Source organism: Plectropomus leopardus, chromosome 4, assembly GCF_026936395.1.
Source record: "Plectropomus leopardus strain MGB_pleo_1.0 chromosome 4, ASM2693639v1, whole genome shotgun sequence".
Taxonomy (NCBI): Eukaryota; Metazoa; Chordata; class Actinopteri; order Perciformes; family Serranidae; genus Plectropomus; species Plectropomus leopardus.
The window spans coordinates 15,843,748-15,869,126 of NC_142179.1; the positions used below are offsets into that span (position 1 = coordinate 15,843,748).

The window sequence follows — 25,379 nt, forward strand, 5'->3', positions numbered from 1 at the left end:
CACTAAGTTGCCATGCGGTACATCAGGAATGACTTGCAATTTTCTAACTATCACTTTCAAAACGGATTCTAATTTTGCTGGATTGGGCCTGTCAGGCAGAGGTGGTGTTACTGCTCTGCTGACTGATCCCAAAGGTTGGCGTTCAGAAGGCTGACCAGTACAGAAAGACAGCAAAGCTTCTCTTTAGGGACGTGATAGACACAAGACAAAAAGAATGAAGTCATGAGAAAATAAGAAACCTGAAATACAGAGGGCAAACCTGAAATACAGAGAGGAAACAGTTTGACATTTTGAAAAATACGCTTTCTTACAGATAGTTGTATAAAAAGACACCATTATCATGTCTTTACAGTGAATGTAAAGCTGGAGCCAGCAGATGGTTAGCTTAGCATAGCACAAAGAATAGAAACAAACAAACAAAAGAAAAATAACAGCTAGCCTAGCTCCATCCTACGGTAAGAAAATCATCCTACCAGCACCTCTTAGGCATTGTATCTTTCTGGTTATTGTGCACACAAATGGAGATTGCAGAAATTAGAAAATGTGGTTTTACAGGGGAACATGTACGCAGGAGATGTGACTTTGTGGTCTCCCCTGCTGGTAGGTGGGTTTTATTACCTTTAAATGGAGCCAAGCAACCGTTTCCCTGTGTGTACAGTATTTATGTTAAGCTAAGTTAAATGGCTGTTGGCAGTAGCTCCAAATTTACTATAATATTTATCAACCTTCTCACTGATGACCCAAAATGTTGTATTTCACTGACCCAGCCCTACTTTTCCATTGACTTTTGTGCCACCAAACCTGGGTGTCTAAAGCCAAAATATGATCTTTCCCTAACCAAAAGTGTTTTTTGTGCCTAAATCTAACCACACATTCACCACAGTGTTGTTGTAATGCATCTGTGGTTTACACAAATGTACAGTTCAAACATTTTTTTATGGTGATCTGTTTGTCTAACCACATGGAGTGTATTTTGAAAAACAAATGGACATTGTTTTTGGGGCCAACAGGCTGTTGGAGAAATGGACATTTGGACTAACAGGGCTTCACAGCTTTTGGCCATCAGAGCAATGGGTAGTCCCTGCAAAATGTCTCCAAAATGTCAACTGTTTTTTTTTTTTTAAATAGAGATAACAATTTTTAATATAGCTCCAAATGCCACAGCTATTGATAACATTCAAAAAGATAACAGCATTGTCCATATAGCTACTGCAAGATAAAACAAGAAAATCAAATTGGATTCTCCCTTTAGCCGCTATTCAACAAATCTCTGTCACCGGAGAAGCCAGTAGCCTGCTAATTCCGTCTCCTGGCTGTACATTAACTATACATTATCCCAATCCATGTGCAAGGTTCATTAGTGTGAATGAAATTACAGCTGGCTGGAAATGAATGTGTGTAATTAGCAGAGGCCTGTCCCAGTAGAGCCACGCACGCTATAGACGGAGGTAATGGGATCCATTGAAAAGCCATTGTCTGGTACTTCAGGGCTCCAGTATCTTTCTAACGACAAACCTATGCAGTCAAGACGTTATAGCGCTTGCGTCCTTGTCTTTATGGAAGACGAGAGTCTGGGTCAATATGCAGTCCATGTTGGGCAAGAAGATGGCACACAGGACATTGTTAAAAAAAAAAAGTATAAAACAAAAAACATGGCAATGGACTGTTTTTATAGGTGTTTGGAGAATGTGTTTGTTAGATCTTGCACATAATTTGCACACAGAAAGTATGCCAAAATGACATTTGCTGTGCCTGTCAGAATTGATTACAGATGCGTTTCTCTTGCTTAATTTGAACTTTACCCTACAAAGCCTTTTAAAATTAATCTTCCTGATAAAACAGCTTTCAAAAATTAGACATCAAGGCTAAGAAAACAATAGAGGATTAAAAAAGTCAGAACAAAATGTAGCAAAAAGATTCTGTAAAGCTAACACACAGACAAAAAGACACCACTGTGGAAGCTAACATGGCTGAAAGTGAACAGAATTCATTTGCATATGAAAATAGCCGCGCTGGACTGAAAACTACCACGACTGTGTGTGCACATGTGCGAGTATGTGTGTGTTTTTAGGTTCACTTGTCCACGCCAGGAAATAACCTTACACTCTTTACCCTTCCCATTTCGTTTGGAAAGTCACCCGACACACTCCAACAAACTAATGCACACACACACACACACACACACACACACACACACAACCCCACCCTTTGACACACACTCATGATGCCTTCATGCATGCACGCATATTGGCTTCAGTGACTCCCTGCAGTCAACCTCCTTCTGCTCACAAACAGCCCCTCCTTTTTCCTTTTTCTCTCTCCAATAACTGACTCCTCCCCTGTTCCCCCCTCCTATGACACACACACACACACGCACACACACACACACACACACACTCACACAGAGCATTGCCTAGCCCTAAGCTGACCCGTTGTGTGTACTGACGTCACACACTAGACAAGGGGAGGCATCATTCCAGACAGACACACACACACGTGCACACCCACACACACACGCACAGGCCCTAGCCGAGGGGGAAGCTGCATTCCAGCACAGGCACACAGACACACAAACACACATCACCACGCCTGGCGGTGGGAAGCATGGGGAGCGCTCAGCTGTAGCGGGGAGGTGGGGAAGAGGGCCAGGGGAGGCGAGGGGGGTTTCAGAGGAGGGAGGAGGGAGGAGGGAGGAGGGAGCGATGGCTCTGAGCCAGTGTTCCTCTGAGCTCAGCACTTCCCCTTTCAGCTCCAGCCAGCCGCCAGTTTGCGTAACGCAGCCCATGCAGCCCTGCCGGCTCGTGCTTAACCCCTTCCTTCCTGGAGTCACTGAGGTCACACCCGCTGTTCTCTGTTCACCAGCGCATGCCACATCCTGGCGTATAAACCTGCCCCTGCCCAACATCCTCCAACATCCCCCCTCGCTCAGGCTGTCCCATTACAGCACCGGGCACACTGGCCCAATACTCATACTTTCACATTATTACCTGACACGGATGGAAGCAGATACACACACGTGAGCTCACACACACACATACACACACACACACACACCACAGAGAGAAGATACATTCACCAGGAAGTAGGTTAACCTTTCACATGCCATTTTCCTTTTTAGAATATGTTTCTTCTAAAATACAATTAAAACAAGAATGTGTAATAATCTAAACACACAGGTAGCCTCTCTGAGAGTGACCTGAATTTACAGCAGCACCTTTCTTAAAGACAAATACAACACAAAAGCATTGCAACCACGAAAAATACACACCTATTCATCAGCCATTACCAAGCAATTATCATTGCCAAAGACAAATACACACACGAACCATCTTCGCACAGAATTGTTGGGATTATGAAGTTACAAAGAGTAAAGTACATGTAAGGTGGCGCAGCTATAGTAGCTTTACATTTTACCTATTCAGCTGTATGTCCATTGGCCTTCCAAGCGCTTATGTAGGCCAAAGTGTCCACTCTCCCCACCGAGATGTGAGGCCTCATACATCAGACGTGGCGCCTTACCCCCTAAAAACCCCACTGCAAAGTGTCATAGCTCACACTAACCACAGCAGACACGGTCCACGGCGGAGGGACGGGCAGAGCAGAGGGGGGAGAGAATGAGGGAGGAGGGGAGGTTCTCTTACATTTAATATCACTTGACACGCGTCATCCAGCATCTCTCAAACAGCTGCTGAGCCTGTGTCAAAGCGGCGGCCCTGTCGAAGATACTGCACACACGTATTAAGGGCGCACCTTGTATGCGCACACACACACACACAAAACAAAGGCAACCCAAAGACAAATATCTCAGCCACCTGGCGCCGTGATCGACGGGCTGCTGCAGAGAACAGGAATTACCGGGATGAAGACAAGTGAGGGAAAGAGGAGAGAGGGGGAGCAAGAGAAAGGTTGCATACGTCTCTGCTGAATCGTGGTGGTCGATTCTCTTGCCTGCGGGCTATTCCTGTAAATATTGACGTTGATGTTAGGACCACTCTCTTAAGGATAAGCTATAAAGCAAGGGGGTTAGATTTACTCCGTGCAAACTGTAAGCATCTGAAATCACACGCTACGCTTGGCCTTCTCCAAGCGTGTTGAGGGGAAATGGTAAGAGACTTTCAGGGGTGAAGAGCTGCAACCACATGAGGAAAGTGAGCTCTCTCGGTAGGTTTTCACCTTGGTCCTCTCTCTCACTCTCCCTCTCTAGATGGTTTAGGTTTCCACACTCAAGCTAAAAGCAGGCAGCTGACATCAAAACCTTCAGAGAGACCCCTATTTCCCAGAAACAGCTCTTGTTTCATGTAAATAGCTGCCTTTCATGGCTACATTGAGATAAATTGCACCCTGCTGGACAAGAGGAAGACAATGTTCACCCCGGAGCCTCTTTTGTTGACATCTGTATGCGTTGCCATGACAACACACGTCTGCCCTATGTGAGCGTGTACGTACATGCGTGTTTGCATTCATGAGGTTGCATTTGTTCGGGCACACGCCATGCATACATGTGGGTAAACACAGGCAAGCACACGGGAAAGCGGGCAGGTCCACACACATAGAAACAAAAATATAAATACCTCTCTCATTCTTTTACTCAAACGCACACAAGGATGGCTGCACAAAGGCTTGCAAAGAATAACACATGAGCGTGACCAAAACAGTGAATCAGGTTAGACTTGCTTCCAACTATAAGTCCTCGTGGGAGGCTGCAGGCAGAGAAGTTTATTACTAATCATCTTCACGTTAAAAAGGGCAAAACTAATCCAACTATGACAAAGCCTTTTCCAAAAGCCTCCAGAGGACTGCATGTGTCCAGTCGACTGGGAATTAATCTGCAGGAGGAACACAATGATGCATGACTTCATTTTAATACAAGTAGGTTAAAGATGCCAATCCTCCTATGGGATCAGCGTTACTCCATACACAGGCGCCTCTATCTATCTAAATTTGTAAAGAAATTACTGTGATTGTGCACGCAAAGCATCCACAGTATTTAATCAAATTTGCCCAAGTTACTGTTCTCATAGATGACAGAAGAATAATCATATCCATGTGCAATTACGCTGATTATGTCTCTTCAGAGACTTGTGAAGTGAAGGACTATGTCACCTCTGAGACCACATGAAACAAAGGCCAACTGCTTTGTTTATATTTCACCACGTGTCTGTACTTTGCTGTCCTCATTACGTTCATTTAAGTGCCGAAGGAGGCTACAGCGGGGGGTTTAACGGGGGAATAGAGGAGGGTGTGGGGCACAACTGAAGGGGTACATACCCAGCGCCAGAGCAACCGTAAAGGAGGTTGAGGGTCTGCATATTAATCATAAGGATGAAGAAGAATAGATGTGTGTGTGTGTGTGTGTGTGTGTGTGTGTGTGAGTGAGTGAGAGAGAATCCCCTCCCGTGGGCAAGTCAGCATTCACCCATGAAGTAGGTCAGTGAAATTTGCCCAAATTAGGTCAGTGGCAGTCAATGGGTGCCATCCTGGACAAGAGAAAGGATAAAAGGGGGAGAGGGAGAGAGCAGGAGAAAGAGTCTATAAGGTTAGGAGAGCAGAACCAAGCGGCTTACTTAGCTTTAACACTTAGTTAATTACTGCTGCACTGGTCCGTACACAACACACACACATTAAAAAAAAAAAAAGCATCAGTGAGGTACCAAAGCTCCCCCCAAAGCAGAGAGAGTTCTTTACAACTTCAAGCCATCACTTTTTCTCTACTCAAACATCCCTGGTATCAGAATCAGTGTGCATCAAAAGCCCGTTTTGATTGAAAACGCTTTTGAAAAGCAGTCCGATTCGCTTACATTGCTTAGGTCTGATTATTTAGCACCCCTCCTCCCTCTTCCCCCTCTAGCTGTTTGGATGGTAGCGTCTTTGTCATCTGCCTCTGTTTCGTCTAGCTTTTTCCCTCCCTTATTTTTGAAGAATCCACATCGGGAGAGAGGTTGTTGTGCGTTGTTGCCAATAAACGGAGGAACACAGGAACCTTTGAAGTCTGTGGCACGTTGTGATTTGCTTTCATCGTCCCGTATCTGTCAGTCAACAAGAGAAAACGTGACTCCAAAGGAAACTTTTTATTCCTGCCCCCTCCCCCTCCCCCCAATTTCCTTTCCTGCACGTACACACAAAAACCAAAACAAAACAACACAAAATGACAACAAAGACGGCTAGAACGACAAAAGCTGTATTGGGCATTCGACAGACAGGGAGTGGGCTGAATAATAATCTATGAGGAGTTGCGAGGTGTTCCAGAAGATTCTGATGTTGCTTCGACTGGCGCAGACCGACTCTGGGCTTCCTTGGCCCACTTCCACACAAAGGGAATGTGTGTGTGTGTGTTTGTGTGCGTCCCGCTGTAGCTGTGGGGTGCTCTCTGAACTTTATTCTGTCAGCCCTCTGTCGCTCATCTCAGAGCAGTTGGGTGTCAGAGAGGAGGAAGAGCATTGACAGGTGTCTTCTGTGGGCAACGTCTGTTCGGAAGAGTGATGGCAGAACCTGGGCCTGCACCTAATCACACCAGCCTGCAGCCTCGCTCTGACAGCCACAGAGGTTGGGGAGGGGCGGCAGAGGGGGGGGACAAAGGCTCCCATCCCTGGGCAGCGATCAAACTCGAGCCCCCGGCTTGCCTGGAGATGTGACAAGGCCCACTTCCCCTTTCGCTGCTTTTCCCCATCCTCCCCCTGCTGCCAATCATGTGTCATACGCTTCACACTCTCGCACGCGTTAGTGTGCCGGGCGTATGTGTTTGTGCCTGTCGATGCAAGTTAAAGAGAGAAGCAAGGAGACAAAGAGATGCACAAAGAACTACTTCGCGCGATGTGTTGAGCCAGAAACGGCCGAATGTACAAGCCGAACGTGGCTCAGAGTGAAGCGAGCCACAATGAGTTACAGTGACTAACGGTACTAGCCAGAGAGAGAAAGATGCCTGGCTGGAGAGGCTGGGTACAGGAGCCAGAGAACTGAACTGCAGCCAACCTGGATGAGGCCTCGGTCCAGATAAGTTGGGACAGTACCAGGGGCCCCAGCTACAGCCCGGCAGAGCAGGGGAGGAGGGGAGCGAGTGAATTAGCAAGAAATACAGACAGGAAAAGAGAGAAAGAGAGAGGGCAGGCTTATAGGCAAAACAGGGAGAGAGCGGAGAAAGAGAGGTTTTGAGGCTTTTCAGCTCCGAAGTGGGATGGAGGGGGATGGTTGGAGGGAGCTGCTGAGAGTCAGAGCTGGAGCCGAGGCTCAGAGGCAGGGCCAGGGCTGAGCTGGGGCTGCTGAGAGAGGAGCCAGGGCTGGAGGCCAGAGGAGGGAGGGATGGAGGGGAGGGGGGGCTGAGAATAGGAGGAGGCTGTGGCAGAGCTGGAGCTGGGGCCAGGCCAGAGCCAGGGGCCCCAGCTTTAGATTTAGTCAGCTGTTCCCCTGGCCAGCAGCTGGAAGGACGTAGGGAGAGAAAGGGAGGGGAGGCAGCAGGGGAAGACAGCACAGAGAGGGAAATTTAACGAAGAAAGTGAGAGGAGATGGAGAGGAGTAAGGAAGGAAAAAAACAGCACTGGAGAGGGAGAGAAAGGAGAGAGAAGGGGGTGGTGGAGGTTTGGAAAGAGGACAGTGGAAAAGCCATTAGATTCCTATGAGAGAGAAAACAGCGCTCAGAGCAGACAGACTGACAGAAGGTGGTTAAGGCTCACTGGCTTCGCAGCCACTCTTCCCTTCCTCCCTCACTGGTCCTCCTGCTCCCTCGTTCCTCTCCTCCCTCCATCCATCCATCCTCCTCCTCTCCTTCCGTCACTGCTGCGCTATTCTCTGGCTACCTCCGTCTCCACCAGTTGTGCCTCAGCAACAGCCCTGCTATTCATTACGCACGACCTGCAGGCATGACCCTAAACACACACTGAGATCCCAAACAGGTGCCCCACACACACATACAGCAGCACACATGACTGGGGTGGGGGGGGCAGGGAAGAGTGAGAAGAGGGAGCTCTCTGTGGCGAAGCACTGCGGGAGGAGCAACAAGGAAAGAGGGAAGGAGATATAACATTGAAAGGAGGAGAAAGAAAGAAAGCGATGTAATTAAAGCAGAGTGCGTACATGCTTTGTTTCCATAAAAGTGGCGAAATGAGATTTGGAGTAGGGGAGCGAGGGGCAAGGGTTTGCCACAGGGCAAGCAGCCTCTGCTAGCAAAGCACTTATGGCTTATTATATTCCATTCAGATGGACCAGGCGTCTGGGATAAAAGCATTTAGTCTGTGCGTTAGTGAGTGACTCAGCACTTGGAGCCTTCACAGGTGGACCCCTTCATAACTACACAATGCATATCAATGAAGTGGCCTGCTCTATGCATATGGATCTGTCACTCCCACACCTCGGCCTCTTTTTTTTTTCCTCCTCCTCCTCCACCTACACCACCTTGTTCCTCCTCAACCTTTCACACATCCTTATGGACACAGTGTTGTTCATTTCATTTTCAGCTGGATTAATCCCTTTAAAACTGGAGCCACATCGCTTTTCTTGTGCTGCTATCAGACATGTAGAAGTATTTTAAATCTTTGAGCCCTGAGCAAATTTATTTGATTTCTTCTTCGAAAACATGGGGGGAAAGGCAATGATGGGGGGATATGTGGGAAAAATAGGTATTTATATTTGCATATTGGAATCAATCTATTTTTAAAAATGTCCAAAAATATTAGAATTTATATTGCATTGTATTTATTTTTAAAGCCCTTTTCCAGGTCATTTCCTCATTTTTTTTAAAAAAAAAAAATTCAGGTAATTTTCTTGTATTTTTCATCAATTTCTTGCAAATTTTTAGGTCATTTTTTCTATTGTTGATGTGTTTTTGAAAGAAATCAAGCTAATTTTCTCAGGTTTCAAAAGGTGGAAGTAATTCCACCTGCTGTTCTTTATAAAAGATTTGATCCAGTAAAGTACGAAGGTGAGAGAATGAATGGGAGGCTCCAAAAATCCCTTTGCACATTTTTGTGTTGGATTTTTTTATTCCAATTTTTCTCAAAATTAGGGGGAAACATTTTTGTGCTTGGCCGGAAAAGCCGGCCTACCTCTTCTCCTCCCTTTCCCTCTCATTTAGACGGTAGACAGCCCCCCGCATCCCTCCATTGCATCCTCTCCATCACTCTCTCATCTCTCTTCAGCTCTCCCTCCACCCATCTGCCCTTTCCCTTTCGTTCTACCTCTGCGCCTCTCTATCCTGTTCTCTCCTCCCCTCGGTGGTGGTTAATGGCACAGGGATCCAGCGTGGAATATAGATCAGTGCGAGATGGATGGGGCACCAGGAGCTCCGGCCAGTCCCGTAGGTCCCAGACCAAAGATTAACTAAATATTAGCTGACAGGAAGAGAGAGAGGCAGGGACACAGCTGCAGCTGCTAGTGCCAGTGCCGGCAGAACAAACGACGGAGACTGTTTTTAACCCCCTTTGCTCTCGGGAGAGGGAGAGGTGATAAACACACAAGAGATGCAAAAATACACACATAGGGGGTGTACATACTGCCGTGCACGCGTACGCACATGCTATCAGAAGCACCCTGGGAGAAGAAGTCCACTAATCACATTCTCTCTTCCCCCTCTCTGCCGTGCCAAGGCGGATGGCGAGGGGGAAAAAAAGGAATAAATCTTTATTAGGCGATGTGTCCCTGCTTTATCGATCGCTTTGCTCCTTCCCTCCCCTCCTCCCTCTCCACCACCCCCGCTCTCTTTCTCCCCCCTCCTTTTGTTATTTTAGGCGTGTGTCTGCCATCCAGTCCAATTGAGTCAGGCTGTACATCAGAGAGGACCATTACCCATGTCTCCCTGGGCTGGACTGTCACTGGCTGTGAGGGGGGTAGGAGGTGAGGTGATGTAGCCACCCAGAAGGGACAGCTAGCCGGCTAACAGCTAGCCAGACCGCCAGGCAGACAGAGTTTTGGGCAAGAATGCAGACAGACAGGGTGGCATTAACACACGGTGGCAAGCATCCACAACAATGAGTCACAACAATGGCAGATCTGTACTTCACCTACACTCTATGGTTTCATGAGCAGAGCATGGCACAGACACAGCCTGATTTATGGTGCTAATTTTCCCACTAATGAAAGAAAGGAGCCTTTTTTCTGCAATATCTTATGGCAAAAAATGTATCCCAACATACTCATACTCAAACCCAGCACAAAAAACGCAGGGCTGAGTATGGTTTCATATTTTCGTTTTTTAATGCTGATGCCCCAGTTTTAGTTCAGATATGAAATTAATACTTTTTCCACAACTTACTTTGAGAAATAAAAGTAAGACTTTCTACAAAACCAAACCAAAGTTCTGAGGTGTTAAAAATTGTGTAACATAAGCAGTAGCACAAGGACTTTAAAAAACAGAGTCTGAGTTAATTCATGCTCACAGTTAACAACTAAAAAAATGTAGAATTTAACATTGCAAAAATAGGAACCATATCTATATATATCTTAGATATATATATATATATCTAAGATTTTACATAGCCTATAAAAAAAAGAAAAATATGAATTTCTATATAAACCCAGGGGTGATCTCTAGTGTACCCCCATATATGCTGGGGCCTTTACAGAGGCCTGAGTTCAACTCCAACCTGCGGCCCTTTGCTAAGTCTCTCTCTCTCTCTCTCTCTCTCTCTCTCTCTCTCTCTCTCTCTCTCTCTCTCCCATCTGTCAGCTATCAATAAAAGCCAAAACATCCCAAACATACATAAAATCATCCTCATACACTTAGCCATGCACCGATTTTAAATGTGATAGAAACAACAATATAGATTACAACAGAGGAACCCAAAAACTTCAGCTCTCTATCTTTTGTTTAATTAAGTTCTGTTTCGTACAGTCTGATTGCTGTAGGCAGGCTGCTCTTTTACACTAAGATTTACATTTAAATCAGGAACTGACTGAATAATACGTGTACAAGATTATGAACTTCTCCACACATTCAATGCTAGCCTTCGGTGCTCGACAATCTTCAATCCTCTACCAACACAACTGACCAAAAAAGTTCTGAGGTTAAATACCCAGCCAGAGTAAAAACTTTGATCCTGTGACGTGAGCTGTGCAATAAAGTATTTAGCATGTCACACATGTTGAACACTTAGGGGTCTTCAAAGGTTTTCGGGACAAGGACCCATTAGTGGGGTCAAAACATTTTTGAATGGGGGTCAGATTAGGTAATGTAAAAATACATAAGGAAGTAGCTGCTTCTCACATGATATCCAGAGCTATTTGAAAAAAGGGAAAAACAAATGAGATAAATGCAATTTATTCATCGTTTAGTGAAAAAGAATTCAACTTTAGACTGCTCCTGAGTGTCGGCCCTCCCTGTCAACTTTACACTTCTCTGCTGTAGGCATGTTTGCTACCTAACAGGAAACGTTCGTTGCTAGGAAACCATTCATTAAATTTTTTTACCATCTGTTTTACAAAAAAAGTGTTGTTCCTATTCAGTGCATGTCAACAAACTGTATGAAGCTGCTGCAATTCTGAGGTACAGAAAATACACAAAGTAAACTTGCTTGATTAACCAATATTGTGTGGCAGGCCATAGATTTTAAGAATGAAGTCGGGGGTGTTTAAAATCAGTCTGTGGGCTGCAATTGGCCCCGAGGCTGGACTTTGGACTTGCCTTCCTTAGCTGAAAGAGAGACAGCACAGGGACCCCTGCTGCATATATAAAATTGAGTTGCAAGCTAAACACGGCCGACAATAATGTGTAGGGCGGCCTTATGTGTCATGTATAAACATACCTTTATATGGTGCATGCAATACTAATCTATTAAAATAATTATTGACAGATTTGTATATTACATACATATACACATACATACACATACTACATAATAGATTCAGTTGACCAAGATACATGTTAGCTTGCCATCAGTGTTTTGTACTGTAAATTAAATGATTTTTGTTTGTTTGTTTTTACGATTAGTCTGATTTTTCTTTGCTAATAATATGTTGGATTCATGTTCATGTGTTTTTTTCAGACATGAGTTAATTTTGGGGGGAAAAAAACCTTCACAAAATGATCAAACAGTATTTTAGTAACTTGAGAAGTCGTAGGGTTGACCAACCTCCTGTTGAAGGCCAATGATTTAAATGACGAACATAAAAATGATGATACCAGATGAGTTTTTTGGGGACAGAGCATGCTGAGCCCTGAAAAGGTTCAGGATGATCCTCAGTACCAAGGAAACATTGGAGTGAAGACCATTAAAAAATCTTCCACCACAGCAAATAGTTCAGGCCCTGTTCCTCTGCTAATTCCAGCCAGCAGTAAACAGAGAGCTTCTAAATGTAGGGAGTGATAGCCCCTGAGGTCTGGATGCAGACTGCTAGCACTCAGCACAGCACAGAGAGCAGGAGCTAGCAAGCCGGCTAGCTTTCCTTTGGGAGATTAGACACAGGAAACACTATGGAAACATGCTGTATCTAGATAGGGGCCGTGTAAATAAGATATGAGTTTCTATTGCCTGGCTTGGGAAATGAAACTGGAAAATTGAGAAGGGGAGAAAAAAGAGATCATGAGAGCTTATAAACACAAGGAAGGAATGCACGAGAGAGAAGAAGGGTATAGGCTCAGGTATGGAGTGATTAGGAGTCGAAGAGCAAGAAAATAAGACGATAGGAAGATGAAGGGCAGGAATGAGGTATGAAAAAACCGAGCAAGCAAGGAAATGAGCAAGAAAGAACTTCTAGACAAAACTCTTTAGAAGGGCAAACTAGATTCCATAGTTGGTTGAAAGGCGCTCTCTCCGTCCCTTTGAATCTCTCTCATTCTCTTTCTTTGTCTGTCTCTCATGCCTGGAGAGCCTTTCTAGCCCTATTCAGCCCCGCTCTGCCACAGAGCAGTGAATGCATGTCTCACATGCCACACAGCCACGACATCGTTGGACCAGGCACAGCCAGAGGCACCTCACACTCCCAGGACCTCCTCCTCTGCATAGCTCACACGGCACTTGAGCCTGCCGGGCAAGAAGAGAGAAGGGGGTAGACTCCCCCTCTCAATCTGGCTCGGGTTCCCGATTGTTCCACAAAAGGACAAAAACAAAAAAAAACTGGGCATGTGCTTTGTCCCCTGCTTTGACTGATTTCTCAGGTGCGAAATTGGAACATGCAAAAGACACATTCAATCAGGCGAGCAGTCTTTTCCTTTGCTCAGGTGATGTTTATTGGAAAACAATAATGTGAGCATGGGCCCGTCTTTCAAGCACAGCAATCGCAACTGGAGGGACCGACTGACCAGATTGACCTTTGGCTTTAGTAAATCCCTGGGGGTCAAGTGAGGAGGTCAAAATTGGGCCAGCTCAATGCTGAGGGAGGGACCAGTCGATGAGTGAACACCTCTGGCAGTGTGTGTGTGTGTGTGTGTGTGTGAGTGTGTGTGTGTGAGTGATCGGGGTCAGCTGCAGGTAAACCCTCATCCTCTGCTGTTGTTTACTCTAAGGCGCCTAGTCACCGGCACCACGAGGCCAGTGTGTGTCTGAAAGCATGTGTGTGTGTGTAAGAGTGGAAACGGGATAGTGTGGGAATGATGACAGACGGGAATGTCATCCACCCTCTTATCGTTAACATGCCTCACCTTTATTCAGCCTGAAACACGCAGCCATAAACACGCTCGCTGAGCCATTAACACACAAAGTCAAACAAGCACATGCTCGTATTCACACACTGATAAGAAGTTTAAGTCCTGTGTTACTATCTGCTGGAGAATATTTTTGTCCGGGAAGTAGCCACTCTCAACCAAACAATCACTGACAATGACATCAAGAGTCAAAGTTAGTTTGTCACAACACAGACGCGTCCTTGTGGCCTTGATGGCCTCTTCTCGGCGAGCAGCGTCTATGGTAAAAGCAAGACCAAGCGCTGAAAGCTGGAGTCGAGATATTCTTTTCTTTACCCCTCTGTTTTTGTCGGAGATAGATCAAAAAGATTGCCCTTAATCTGGGACAACAGCAGGTAACTTTCTACTCTCTCAGCAAAGTATACAGTGATTATGTGCGCACACACACACACACACACACACACACACACACACACACACACACACACACACACACAAAATATTGTTTGTAGCCTTTGGGCTGATCCAAAGCTGTTTGGCTTCTGGGGAGAAACAGCTGTTGACCAAATTGCACAGAGAGGCTCTGTTCTGAGGCAACAGTGAAAGCATGTGTAGTCTTTAACACGTATTCTCTTGTAGTAATTGCACGCACACACACACTCACACACAGTATACATACATTGAACCTTCCACTGCAGTAAGCAGAGTCTTGGCCTGCTTTGTGCTTATTTCAGCAGCCCATTGGTGCAAAGAGGAATTCATTAAAAAGAAAAAAAAAAGTGAAAGGGAGCATCAGATAGGAGAACGCTGAGTGCTGCATTCCCCTGTTGTTATTATTGCCAAATCGAAGAGAGAAGGGCGGCTGGTAATAAAAGTCATTAAATGAAATAGAAAAAAGAGCTTTTAATAGGGCCTTGTCATTGTGGATTTAGTAGCCTTTCTATCGCCTGCTCCCTCTGCTTCGTTCCCTGTGCTCACAGAGAAGAGAGGGGCAGGAGCTCTGTGCAAGGAAGGAGCACTGGATTCCTAGACAGAGTCAGCCAGCCGAGGAGCTGTGCTGACGCACACCCAGCAGCCACAGTCTGGGACAGGAGACAAGTCAAGCTGGAACGGGGACTGGGGCAGACGTTAGAGAGCTCACGCAGGAACTTTATTACTTTAGCTGGTTTATTTTCACAGGAGCGATGCACGCTGATGTTGTACATTGAGCGTCTCTGAGTAGGAGCCAGCATTAGCACGAAGAAGCGTGGTCTTTGGGTAACTTGGTAATAGGACTAGGAGTGTGGCAAGGTGGCTAGAGCTGGAACCGGGAATGGTGATTTAAGAGGGGCGGAGAGGAAACAGCTATGTCTGGGATGAGGAATGAGACTGGGAGGGAGGCTGGCTCCAGTCAGGTGGAAGGACTGGAAATAAGGCTTGAAACGGCACATCTTGTGTACTGTCTTGGAAATGTGAAGTGGAGGAGACCGTTATGGCTTGGTGTATGAGATGGAACATGGCTGGCTTGAGGAAGTTATGGTCTGTGGTGGGAGTCTATCTAGAGGCACATCTGGGTCTGGGAATGGGGTTGGTTAGAGGTTGGAGTTGGAGCTGGGACAAGCATTGGGACCTTCTGGAAACTTCTGATATGCTGGGAACATGACGGAACGAGCAAAAGAACCAGCGGTCATCTATCATTCAATGGATACAGCACAGCAGTGTCAGGGCTTGCTTTATGGGCTCAAACCTTGAGGGGGCCACCCAGACTGAAAGCTTGCTAGGGCTGACTGAGCTTGTGCTGAAAGTCATTATGAGGAGAATGAAAGTAATTATCACGTTAACACATTTCAAATTTACGGTAATGCTTATTTGAACTTCAGTATGATAAATATTTGATGATACTAGAGGTGAACAAAAACCTCACCACCTGGATGATAAGTACATCCAGATATTATCCAACATCAAGTCACAAAGGAAACAAAGGTGACATTTTGGGGTTCTACAGTTGAAGGCAAGTTAGATTTAAGACTTTTTTAATGTCATTTGGAATGAGATTTAAGACCAGTTTTACAGTAATCAAATTAAGAAATCAATTACTTAGGATGAGGTTGCGCAAATGTTTATTATAGCATAAAACATAACATTTTCTGTGTAATAGTGGAGACCAATGTATTACAAAACTGGCATTTGTTTTGGGATTTTCTTGGCAATTATGTGTTTCTCACTCAGCATGTGGGGTTCTGCTGCCTTTATTCCCATCATGCTGAGTCTGAGAATCTTTATGCATAAAAAACATAGAGCCTTGTATGCATTGCATGCACCGGTTTCAGCCATAGCCAAAAAAACTTGATTAATAGCCAGTTTTTATTGAGTTTGCACCTCCTTGTTTTATCCTACAGTGACAGCGAGCTAGCAGACAATACTCTGGCCTGGGCACCCCGGCTGGAAATAAAATATTAGAGTTTCCATTATCCTGATCTGCATGACGTTACTACAAGAGGCATTCGGTAAGTCACCAAAAAAAAAAAAAAAATAGATGCAATCAATTATATTGAGGTTTTACAATGCAACATGAGAAAAAAACATTCATACATTTCATTTTTAAGGCTTCTGAAAAATGGATTTAAGACATTTTAATAGCAATTAAGGTATTCATTTTAGATGAATGGTTTAAATGCATTTTAGGACTTTTTCAGATTATTTTTAGTTTTTTTTGCCTTTATTATAGAACAACAGGGAGGGTGTAAGACAATGGGGATGACACGCAGAAAAGAGCTGCAGATTCGAACCCAGGCCACTTCTAAGCGCTCAGCCTACATGGGGTGCACGCTCTACGTGGTGAGCTACAGGTCGCCCCTCTCAAGACTTTTTAATGATCAGCAGAAAGCCTGTGCTAAACTGAAAATATTAAAAAATACATATAATGTACAATACTTTCTCTGTAGAAACCTGCACACACACTCGCATACACAGAGACGAAGTTAACGTGTTTCCATTAAGCGACAGCTGAAATGTATCCTATCTTTTTTTCCATTCAGCCGACATAATGGGACAAAGGCCTGGAATCTGCCTCTCTCCTTCTCTCAGATGCACAGTCAGTGAGGGAGAGAGCACTTTCCCCTAAGACTCAATGTCTCTTCACATGGATGCGGTTGCTGCCCCTCTCTCTCTCCCTCTTGGACAGCCATTTGTTTACACTAGCTCTAGGCTCAGCCATGTTTCCATGACGATACAAGCCCAGGGATAGTCACATGGCTGAGGGTAGACCTGAGGCAGCCGATCCAGGATCGCTGCCCCTTCAACTCTCTCACCTGAGAGTTCGATCGACAGAAGACATCCTAATAACTTACTTTAAGTTACCAGATTCCTCCAAAAAAAGAACTGCTCATCATCAAAATCATTTAGGATAAAATCAAATGTTGTCTGGGGAATGATTTTTCAAAAAGTCCTGAGTCATATAGTGTCAGCGTCTCTTTAAGTCCTGAGTCACAAGTTGAGCCTCTTTACACCATATTGGTTTCACACAGTTAAACAGCACATTCGGAAGCATTCTGTCTCCGTCTCTCTCTGTCTCTGGTGGTTGGCATGTGGGCTCATTCTCGACGGGCATTGTAAAAAGATAAAGGCACTCTCTAACCTAACAGGAAAAATAAAACCAGATCCACCCACATGAAAAGAAACAGCCCACACACACACACACACACACACACACGCACACACAAACAAAAAGAATGAGCCCTCACCCACCAGAAATCCAGCTCAGCCTGATAGCGTCTCGCGGACAACATGCTCATGCAAGATTTATGTTTGGCATCTTAAATTCTGCACCTTTGTGGACAAAATGCTTGAAATGTCGACATAGGTCCTCAAGAAGCCTTTTGAAAAGCCTTGTGAATTCTTAGTTCAAAAGTACAAGCGTGTGGTGTGTGTGTGTGTGTGTGTGTTCTTGCACAAACATGCTCGGTGTTACTCCACCTTTGTAAGTGGTACAGATTTCTCCTTGGCATTTGGCTTACGGCTTTGTCACACAAACAATAACCTACCAGTGTGTGCAAATATCCTTTGTTGTTTTATCAGCCCTCTTTGTTTTGCGGGTGTTGTCTGCACCTATGTGTTGTAAATTATGTCTGATATTGCCACGGTTCTGTCTGAATGCTAAGCACACGTGTGATTTAAAGTCAATAGGAAATGACACATGGCTCTAAAGCTCCTCTATTCACACACCTAGAGCGTGCTTTTATTTTTTTACGAGCTAAACATAAGGTTTAGCAGAGTCTGTGTTATGATTTTCACCATCTGTGTTTTAAAAAAAAGGAACAGGTTAAAAAACAGGGAACCACCAGCCTGGTTGTTATTTCACCGTTTCACTGACATCATGATAAAAAGAGGGTGAGAGAGAGAGAGAGTAGATGACGCAGAAACCTAATTAAGATTCTCCAGAGCGTGAACAAATTAACCTGAGTTATGAGCATGCAGAAGCACAAGACAGACACACACACATGCACAAACACACACACACAAATTCATCTCTGAAATAGGTGGGGCAGAGGAGGATGACATTCACACTCAAACAGGCATGACTGCCATGGACATTCAGTGATATTTTAAGCAGGCGAAAGGCAAAATATTATAGGCTATCTAGTCCAACAACACCACCATGGAAAATACACCAACATTGGCTACAGGATACGCATATCTGCTTTCATTCTGGTCAAATTTCAAACAGCCTCAACAAACCTCATCACTCAGATTTGGGGCAGAGGCATGATAAAATGACATGTAGCTTCATGTGAGAAATTAGCCTAACAAGGAGTGCTGGATAAATAGGCTGTAGCATGTAGCCTAATGACATTGCAGAGAGCGACATATGCCAGGCATCAGTATGTCACTCCATAGGGACATGGGGCTTACGGTAAGAGGATAGTAAGAGTGAGGTGGTGGTGGTGGTGGTGGGGGTTATGGTTTATTTACCTCCTGGCACAAAGCCCTGAAGGCAGACAGAGGGGGTGGGAGCTAGAAACACAGGATGGGGGGGGGGGGCAGGAGAGGACCTGTCATATATGAATGAGAGAAGAGGATGAACTTGACCCAGGCTGGAGGACTCAAACAGGAAGGAGGGTAATGAAGTGCAAACATGCTTTGTCATGCCATGTTAGAGCCATAGGATTAGAATTCTATAATTAGAGGACGGGGCACCATAATGCTAGCCTTGCTTTCAGCGTGATGAGCTGCCGAGTCTAAATTACACAAGGGGGCCAGAGAACAGATGCTGCGATCAGAGCAAGCAGCTCTGGAAGTTTTCTATGCCGGTAAACGACGGTCCGTTAAGACATGGACTGACGAGCCAAACTGTGAAATCTGACAAGTTGATCTAACTTAAAATGATCTCAACAATTTTCAATCAAGTAAACATCAATTAAGATCAACAGTTATATTTATTTACATTTTTCAAGGAACTCAGTTTCCTATATTTTTTTTAAAAAGTAAAATCCACTTAGCAGATATTACAGTGTCAAGAAAATTTCAACTTGGCACACGGGTGAGATTTAGTGATATTTCTGTGATCAGCTCGCACCAATTTAATTTTCATGTTGTTATGGGACTGTTCTCCGAAGCAGCATGCATATTTCATTACATTCATTTGCAGTTTTTAATGCATTATTACACACAGAGCCTTTTCACACAGGTTGAGGTTAGGTATGTGCTCCACTACCTGTTCAGCGGCTGACAAATTCATCACCGAATCGACAGCAGAAAGAGTGCAAGAGGGCCGGAGCTGGGTTTGTTATAGCACTGCTGTAACGGGGGAAGCAGTGGACTGCTAGATAACACTTGCATTCATATATGAATATTTATCTGGAAGGTTGGCATTGGAACAGATGAGCTCGCATGGGAGAAAGAACAACCCATCCATCTCACTCTCTACCATTCTCTGCGCTTCATTCTTTACTTTCAGACATCCCCTTCTCTTGCAATCACCATTTCAATGCCTCTTTCCTCTTTTGCATTTTCCACCCACTTTTTCCCTCTAGGCTTCCCCTCTTTTTCTTGATATCACCCGATCTATTGCTCTTCCCCTTAAACGCCATCCCCCTATCCGTTCCCTCTGCAGCACTGATGTATGGAAAGAGATGGAGGAAAAAAGGAAAAAGCGTGTGATTAATGTCTTTGAGAAAAAGATAAATAATCACAGGAGACTGGGGGCTGGTAGTTGGCCTTAGGGGAGTAAATATGGAGAGTTTTATAGCTGCTCACTTGGGAGAGAGGGAGGTGGAGGAGATGAGAGGGGGGAGGATAGGAATACAGCGACAGCAGATCCATTCAAGTATATTAGCTTTCCCCCCCATACACAATAACCTCCGCATCTATTCTATTGCTCTACTGTCTTTCATCATCAACACTGAATCCCATCCCTCTGACAGCACACACACACACACACACACACACACACACACACACACACACACACACACACACACACACACACACACACACACACACACACACACTAGGAGCCACACAAAGCCATGCACGCTCATGTGCACACACACACCCCCTCACAACCACCCTGCACTTTTTTTTCCAGGCCAGACCCACTGTATGTGTTTGATGGGCCAATACATGTGGTGTGTGATGTGGCTGACAGCCCCCTCCCATGCTGCCCTGCTTTTAAGCCCTCATCCTCCAGTGGCTGCCTGTCCCCTGGAGTAGATTGCATCTTTTATTTATCATTTTCTCTTCCTTTCCTGGCTTTATTTTCCCCGGCACTGACAAAAAAAAAAAAATTCTGGGGCGAAAATTGCAATCAGCATAACATGCCCTCCTCCTGCTGTGTACTTGCCTGTCATCCTCCACTCTCTGTGAGCATGCAGGATGAGACTGACAGCCCGTGCAGACGAAGACACACACATGTACACACAGATGCATGCACAATCCCCCTCTGTGTTTATCAAACCCCCCACACATAATCTTTTCTCTCTCTCTTTCACACACACACAAAAACACATGCATGGCCAAAGAAAATGACCCCCTCTTTGTCACACATGAATCTCCTGACTGACGCCGTACACTATTTTACCCCGTGCTGGGTGTTCAGCTTCCTAAAGCCTCCAATAGAGTGAGCACATAAATGAGTCTAATGCTGGGGAATCTGGTAAACAGGCCAGAGAGGGAGGGAGAGCTGCCTGCCTGTCTGCCTGCTCCATGGCTACTATTGTGCACTGCACATTCTCCGAGCCCACAAGAGCTGAAGCCATCTCCACACAGATTCTTTGGAGGGGATAGTAAGCCAAGAAGTGAGAGAGAGGGAGCAGGGGAGAGAGATAGAGAGGGGTGAGGGTGGGAGGAGGAAGAAGATCATGCATAAAATCTTGTTTGCAGAATGCATTAAGATTCAGATGAACTGGGGAGGGTAATGGGATTAGAATCCTGAACCGTTTCCAAGGGTGGGGAGTCGGATTGACAGCTGAGTCTATTGCACTGACGATTGCAGTGAAATATTGTGGCTCTGGCAAAGGCAGCCAGCCAGGCAGAGAGGCAGGCAGGGGGTTGCTGAGCCTACAGCACCTCTGTTTACTCCGAGCTTTACCACAAATAATGCAGCAGACAGAGAAAAAAAAATGCATCTTTTCCCTTTACCAGCTGCACATAGCCTGGGCTTTAACTGAATATTGGAAAGACAGCAGAAAAGCTTCTCACAAAGGTGTTTGGCAAACAAAATAGAAGCACTGTGGCTTTAAATCACCGTCCCTCCCACCCTTTCTAAATATCGTCTATTTAGCCAGCGGTGAAAAGATATAGGGGGCTTTTGTCTGCGTACCCATTGGTGGGGGCATGGAGAGCTGGAAAGACATAAAAATAGGAACAAAGTGCTAAGCTTCCAATTGGGATGGCTCTGGGCAATTCAATGCGCGCAGCTCAGTGGGCAAAAACAAGGAGAAGTGGGCTACCATTATCTGAAAATAGGCTATTCTCACACAGCTATAGGGTAGACTGGTGTGGAAATACCCTGCATTGTTTATAATACACTGGGCTATGGGAGGCAAGCCCTTTAAAAGTCTGGCGTGGCTCCATAGAAAAAGGCAAACAGTGCGAGTTAGGTGTTTTGTTTATGGCAGGTTGTTTTCCTGCATTTTTATAGTCCACTCACCGACTTGCAATACGTTGTCCACCCAGCCACCCTCCAGCAGAGTGACACCCCGTAGGAAAGGCAGCTGGGTCTCGTCATTATTGTCCCCGCTAGTTCCACTTTCCTCTCCCCCGGCGTTGAAAGAGGAATACATACAGATCTCCTTCTCGCTTCTCGGGAATGACCAGTATACGATCCTCCTCTGGACGGGCTCCGGGATCCTCTCGAACCGCTCCTCCACCCTCTGGAACGGCCACTTCTCCGCGACTCTGCGCGCCGCGATGTCGAGCAACGACTCGGGGTTGTGCGTTTTTCCATTCCCCGACCCTCCCGGAGCGGACCCCGCGCCGCCACACAGGACTCCTCCAGCCCGCTGCCCCTGTCTGCACGCCGGGTTGTAGCCGGGCCTGCAGCAGAGCCGCTTGGCTGGGGGCTGCTGGACTCGCTCGGCCATGATCGCACCGCTTCCAACCTGAAGCGCAGTTCCTCTCCGATCATATAAACGGGATAAGGAAGAGAAAAGGGCAATCTCGCACCGATTGTTTGCCGTACATGGAGAGACTGGCCTTATTTGGAAAGAGAGGCGGCGCCTGCGAGTTCCGTGAAGTCCTTTGTGTTGTCAAAGTAACCGGGATGGGCGGGATCCTGGAGAGCTGCCAGCGCACGAGTGGCGCTATAAAAGGAACTGGAGGCGGAATTCCCGAACGTCGGCAAATCCTTTGTGAAGCCGTTCGGGAGCGCGAGGGCGGAGCCCCGGCGGCCGACGGCCTTTGAAGTTTCCTTCTTATTTGAGTTTAAAGGCGGGGACTTAATCCAGGGGCGGTCTCGCAGTTTCCCACAGGGGTAAAAGGGGGCAAGAAAACTGACTTCTTTTCCTTTGGAGCCTGTGCTACCACCCCAGGCTCCAGCTTCTTCAATAACAACGTGATGGTTGTTTTCAAGGCTTAAGTCCAAAGGACTCTCAGCTGTCAGAGACAGAGAGGGCGTGGGAGGAGGAACATAAAGATATGGAGCTGGACATGCTTGTCCTCTGTAGCCACTACTCAGTCATTTTGGTCAGCTGAATGGCATTGCTTTACTCTGCTGCAGTCTATGTGGACAGTTATTCACAAGCACACTCTGAAAGACAAGGTCTCTCTCTCTCTCTCACTCACTCTCTCTCACACACACACACACACACACACAGACAGATCATTTCATTTTAAAGGAGCGCTGCACAGAACACGCATGAAGGTATATATATTTTTAACCCTGGTGATCAGGTTCATGTTGGACTGTGACATTAAAATTTTAAACAGAAAAGTCATGCTCTCTACTAAATTGTTTTCTCATGAAGTCTGGACATTGCTTAGAGTGTCTCTTTCACACACGTAGCACACAAGATTAGCTGCATTTACACTGCCTGTTCAAAGCAGAAACATCACGGCATCATGCCGCCTCGCCGTTCCGTATATAACATCCGATTGCTAAAAGGAGGGACAGAGTTGTCTTGCTTCTGAGCAGAGACCAGAGATAGTAACAATGTCCTAGAGACATCTGTGTAAAAACTACAGCTGTAAAGACTTGACCATGGGCAGCACTGGTATGTTTTGATGATCTGTTTATGTTTGCAACCCACTGTGGGAAATTTAAAAAGCAGTTGTTGCAATTAGCGACTAATTCGAAGAAGAAGAGCAGTGGCCGTAAATGTCCACAAAAAGTGAAAACAATGAGCTACGTACCCTCCTTGGTAGACGGGTAGGCTACCAAAGAGGAAGGAGGGTCAAGTAGCCTGTTTGTAATTTTGCCCTAACCATCAGAATTTCTAGCTCTTCCTTTAATTTTGAGCTTTGGCCCTTACCGACAGAAGTTCCCAAATCTCATCCTCTCGGTTAGACGTTTTCATTTGCATCTTCATGTAAATGACCCTTCCTTTACACCCTTGGATGTTTGTTTTCTTCTGGTTTGGCGTGAGTCTCATGGTAGAACTGTCATTAACGTGTACGCTCGCTCGCAATGAATTCTCTGGACACTTACCTGCTCAATTCACTGACGGGCTCAATCGGATATTACTCAGATTTTTCACAGGGAGCTGGCAGAATAAAATCTGTTTAATGTCCAATACAACTCAACAATTCTGACATTTGTTTTTCTCACATAGAGCTCCTCTGGGTAATGTCTAGATAATTTCAGGTTTGCAGTGTCAAGGGGCCCCTATTTACTCACTTCAGTAGTTTGAGTTTATAAACTGCAACAGAAAGAGTCTAAATCAAAGGATGTTGGAAATTCCTTTACGTCTGGCTAGACCAGTGGGTTTTCTTGTAATCATTATGACACACACCACTAGTGAAGCTGTTTAACTATAAATTGTGGTGCAGTCATTTTATGGCCCTCCTTCCTGTCTGTCGATAATGCTAGCTGCGTCATGAAAAGGGGGCCCACTTCTGTAGGAGTAAAATAGTCATCAGGGGTTTAGGGTGTGGCTGCATTGCCCACCCCCCGGGGTTCTCTCTGCCTGGTGAGAAATGTAACAGAAGCCAATAATTATAAGGATATAACACAAAAGCCACCAGATTGGGGATGTGTTTTTAAATTGTCTATAAAACTTGGCCCAAACTATTCTGGCAAACCAGAAAGCGTGTTTGCAATGTGTTTGTCCTCTGCATGTGTTCCCAGCTGCCCCTCTCCTTCCTCTGTGAGTAGGTCTAAAAGGCTGGCCTTTGAACCGCTCTGAAAGTGATCCATGCCGTATGGACAGAGCAGATGTGGCCTAACCTGATTTGGTTTCAATACTTCCCCACAGGAAGTTCACAAAGCCAGCAGGTCCTTCTTTGTTATGTTAGTCATCTTTCCCAGAGGGCCAGTGGAGCCTTTTGCTTTTTTTTTTACACAGCTATTGCCTTAGCATTTGTTTTAATCTTCAGACAGAGCAGTTCCACACATGACCAGAAGTTTCAACAGCAAGATGTCCTCCGATTCTATATCTAGCAACAGAGTGGACCATATTGTGTTTTGTCTTGTTGATCTGTATCCAATACTTTAGGCTAAAATGACCATTGTCCAGCATAATAGCAAATAGCAAAATCATACGACACATATACATAATACTGCTACAGGAAACCCTTACAGACAAGAGAGTGCTTGCTAAATCCAAACTCTTACCGATAACCACCAGCAGCTTTCTGATCATAGGTCTACTGCTCAGTTATTATGAAAACTGATCATAAACACCTTCATTCACTCGCAAAGACACATATGATTTCGTTTCACAGAAATTTACATCTTAATATCTGCACCCTAAATAAATAAAATGGTCTCACAAATGTTGATTTCCATGCATAGTTCACAATTTTAAAATGCTTTCACCTCACATTATGCCACATGATAATAATAGTAAAGTTTATCTGTATAGCACAAAACCAATATGACAACATGCTTTACACATAAAACCACAACAATAAAACACACACACATACAGGAGTAAATTTGTAAGAACAATAGATAGCATAAATCTAAAAGTAGTTGGTGAATATCAAACTAAAACAGAGCAGTGTACATGATAATCTCTCTAAAATAGGCTCTTCAAGAATAGCCTTTTAGAAAAGATAAAACAATAAAACGAAGCTGTAACCATTCTAAATGTGAATGTTTATTACTGCTGCTTCCATTCACTACTCTGTACCACATCACAATTAACAATTTGTAGGCAATATTATACAATTTTATAACCACGGTATTAGTTACCGC

The 25,379-nt window shown here is 45.2% G+C and overlaps 1 protein-coding gene across 1 annotated transcript in view; it reads right to left on the bottom strand.

The window, feature by feature from the left end:
• Positions 1 to 22,223, bottom strand: part of LOC121944365 (zinc finger SWIM domain-containing protein 6-like) — a 55,204-nt gene extending 32,981 nt beyond the window's left edge. The window contains exon 1 of the mRNA XM_042488133.2: positions 21,675 to 22,223. Within this exon, the coding sequence (XP_042344067.1) occupies positions 21,675 to 22,107 (433 nt within the window). The 5' untranslated portion in view covers positions 22,108 to 22,223. The remainder of the gene's footprint in view (positions 1 to 21,674) is intronic.
• Between the last annotated feature and the right edge of the window lie 3,156 nt (positions 22,224 to 25,379).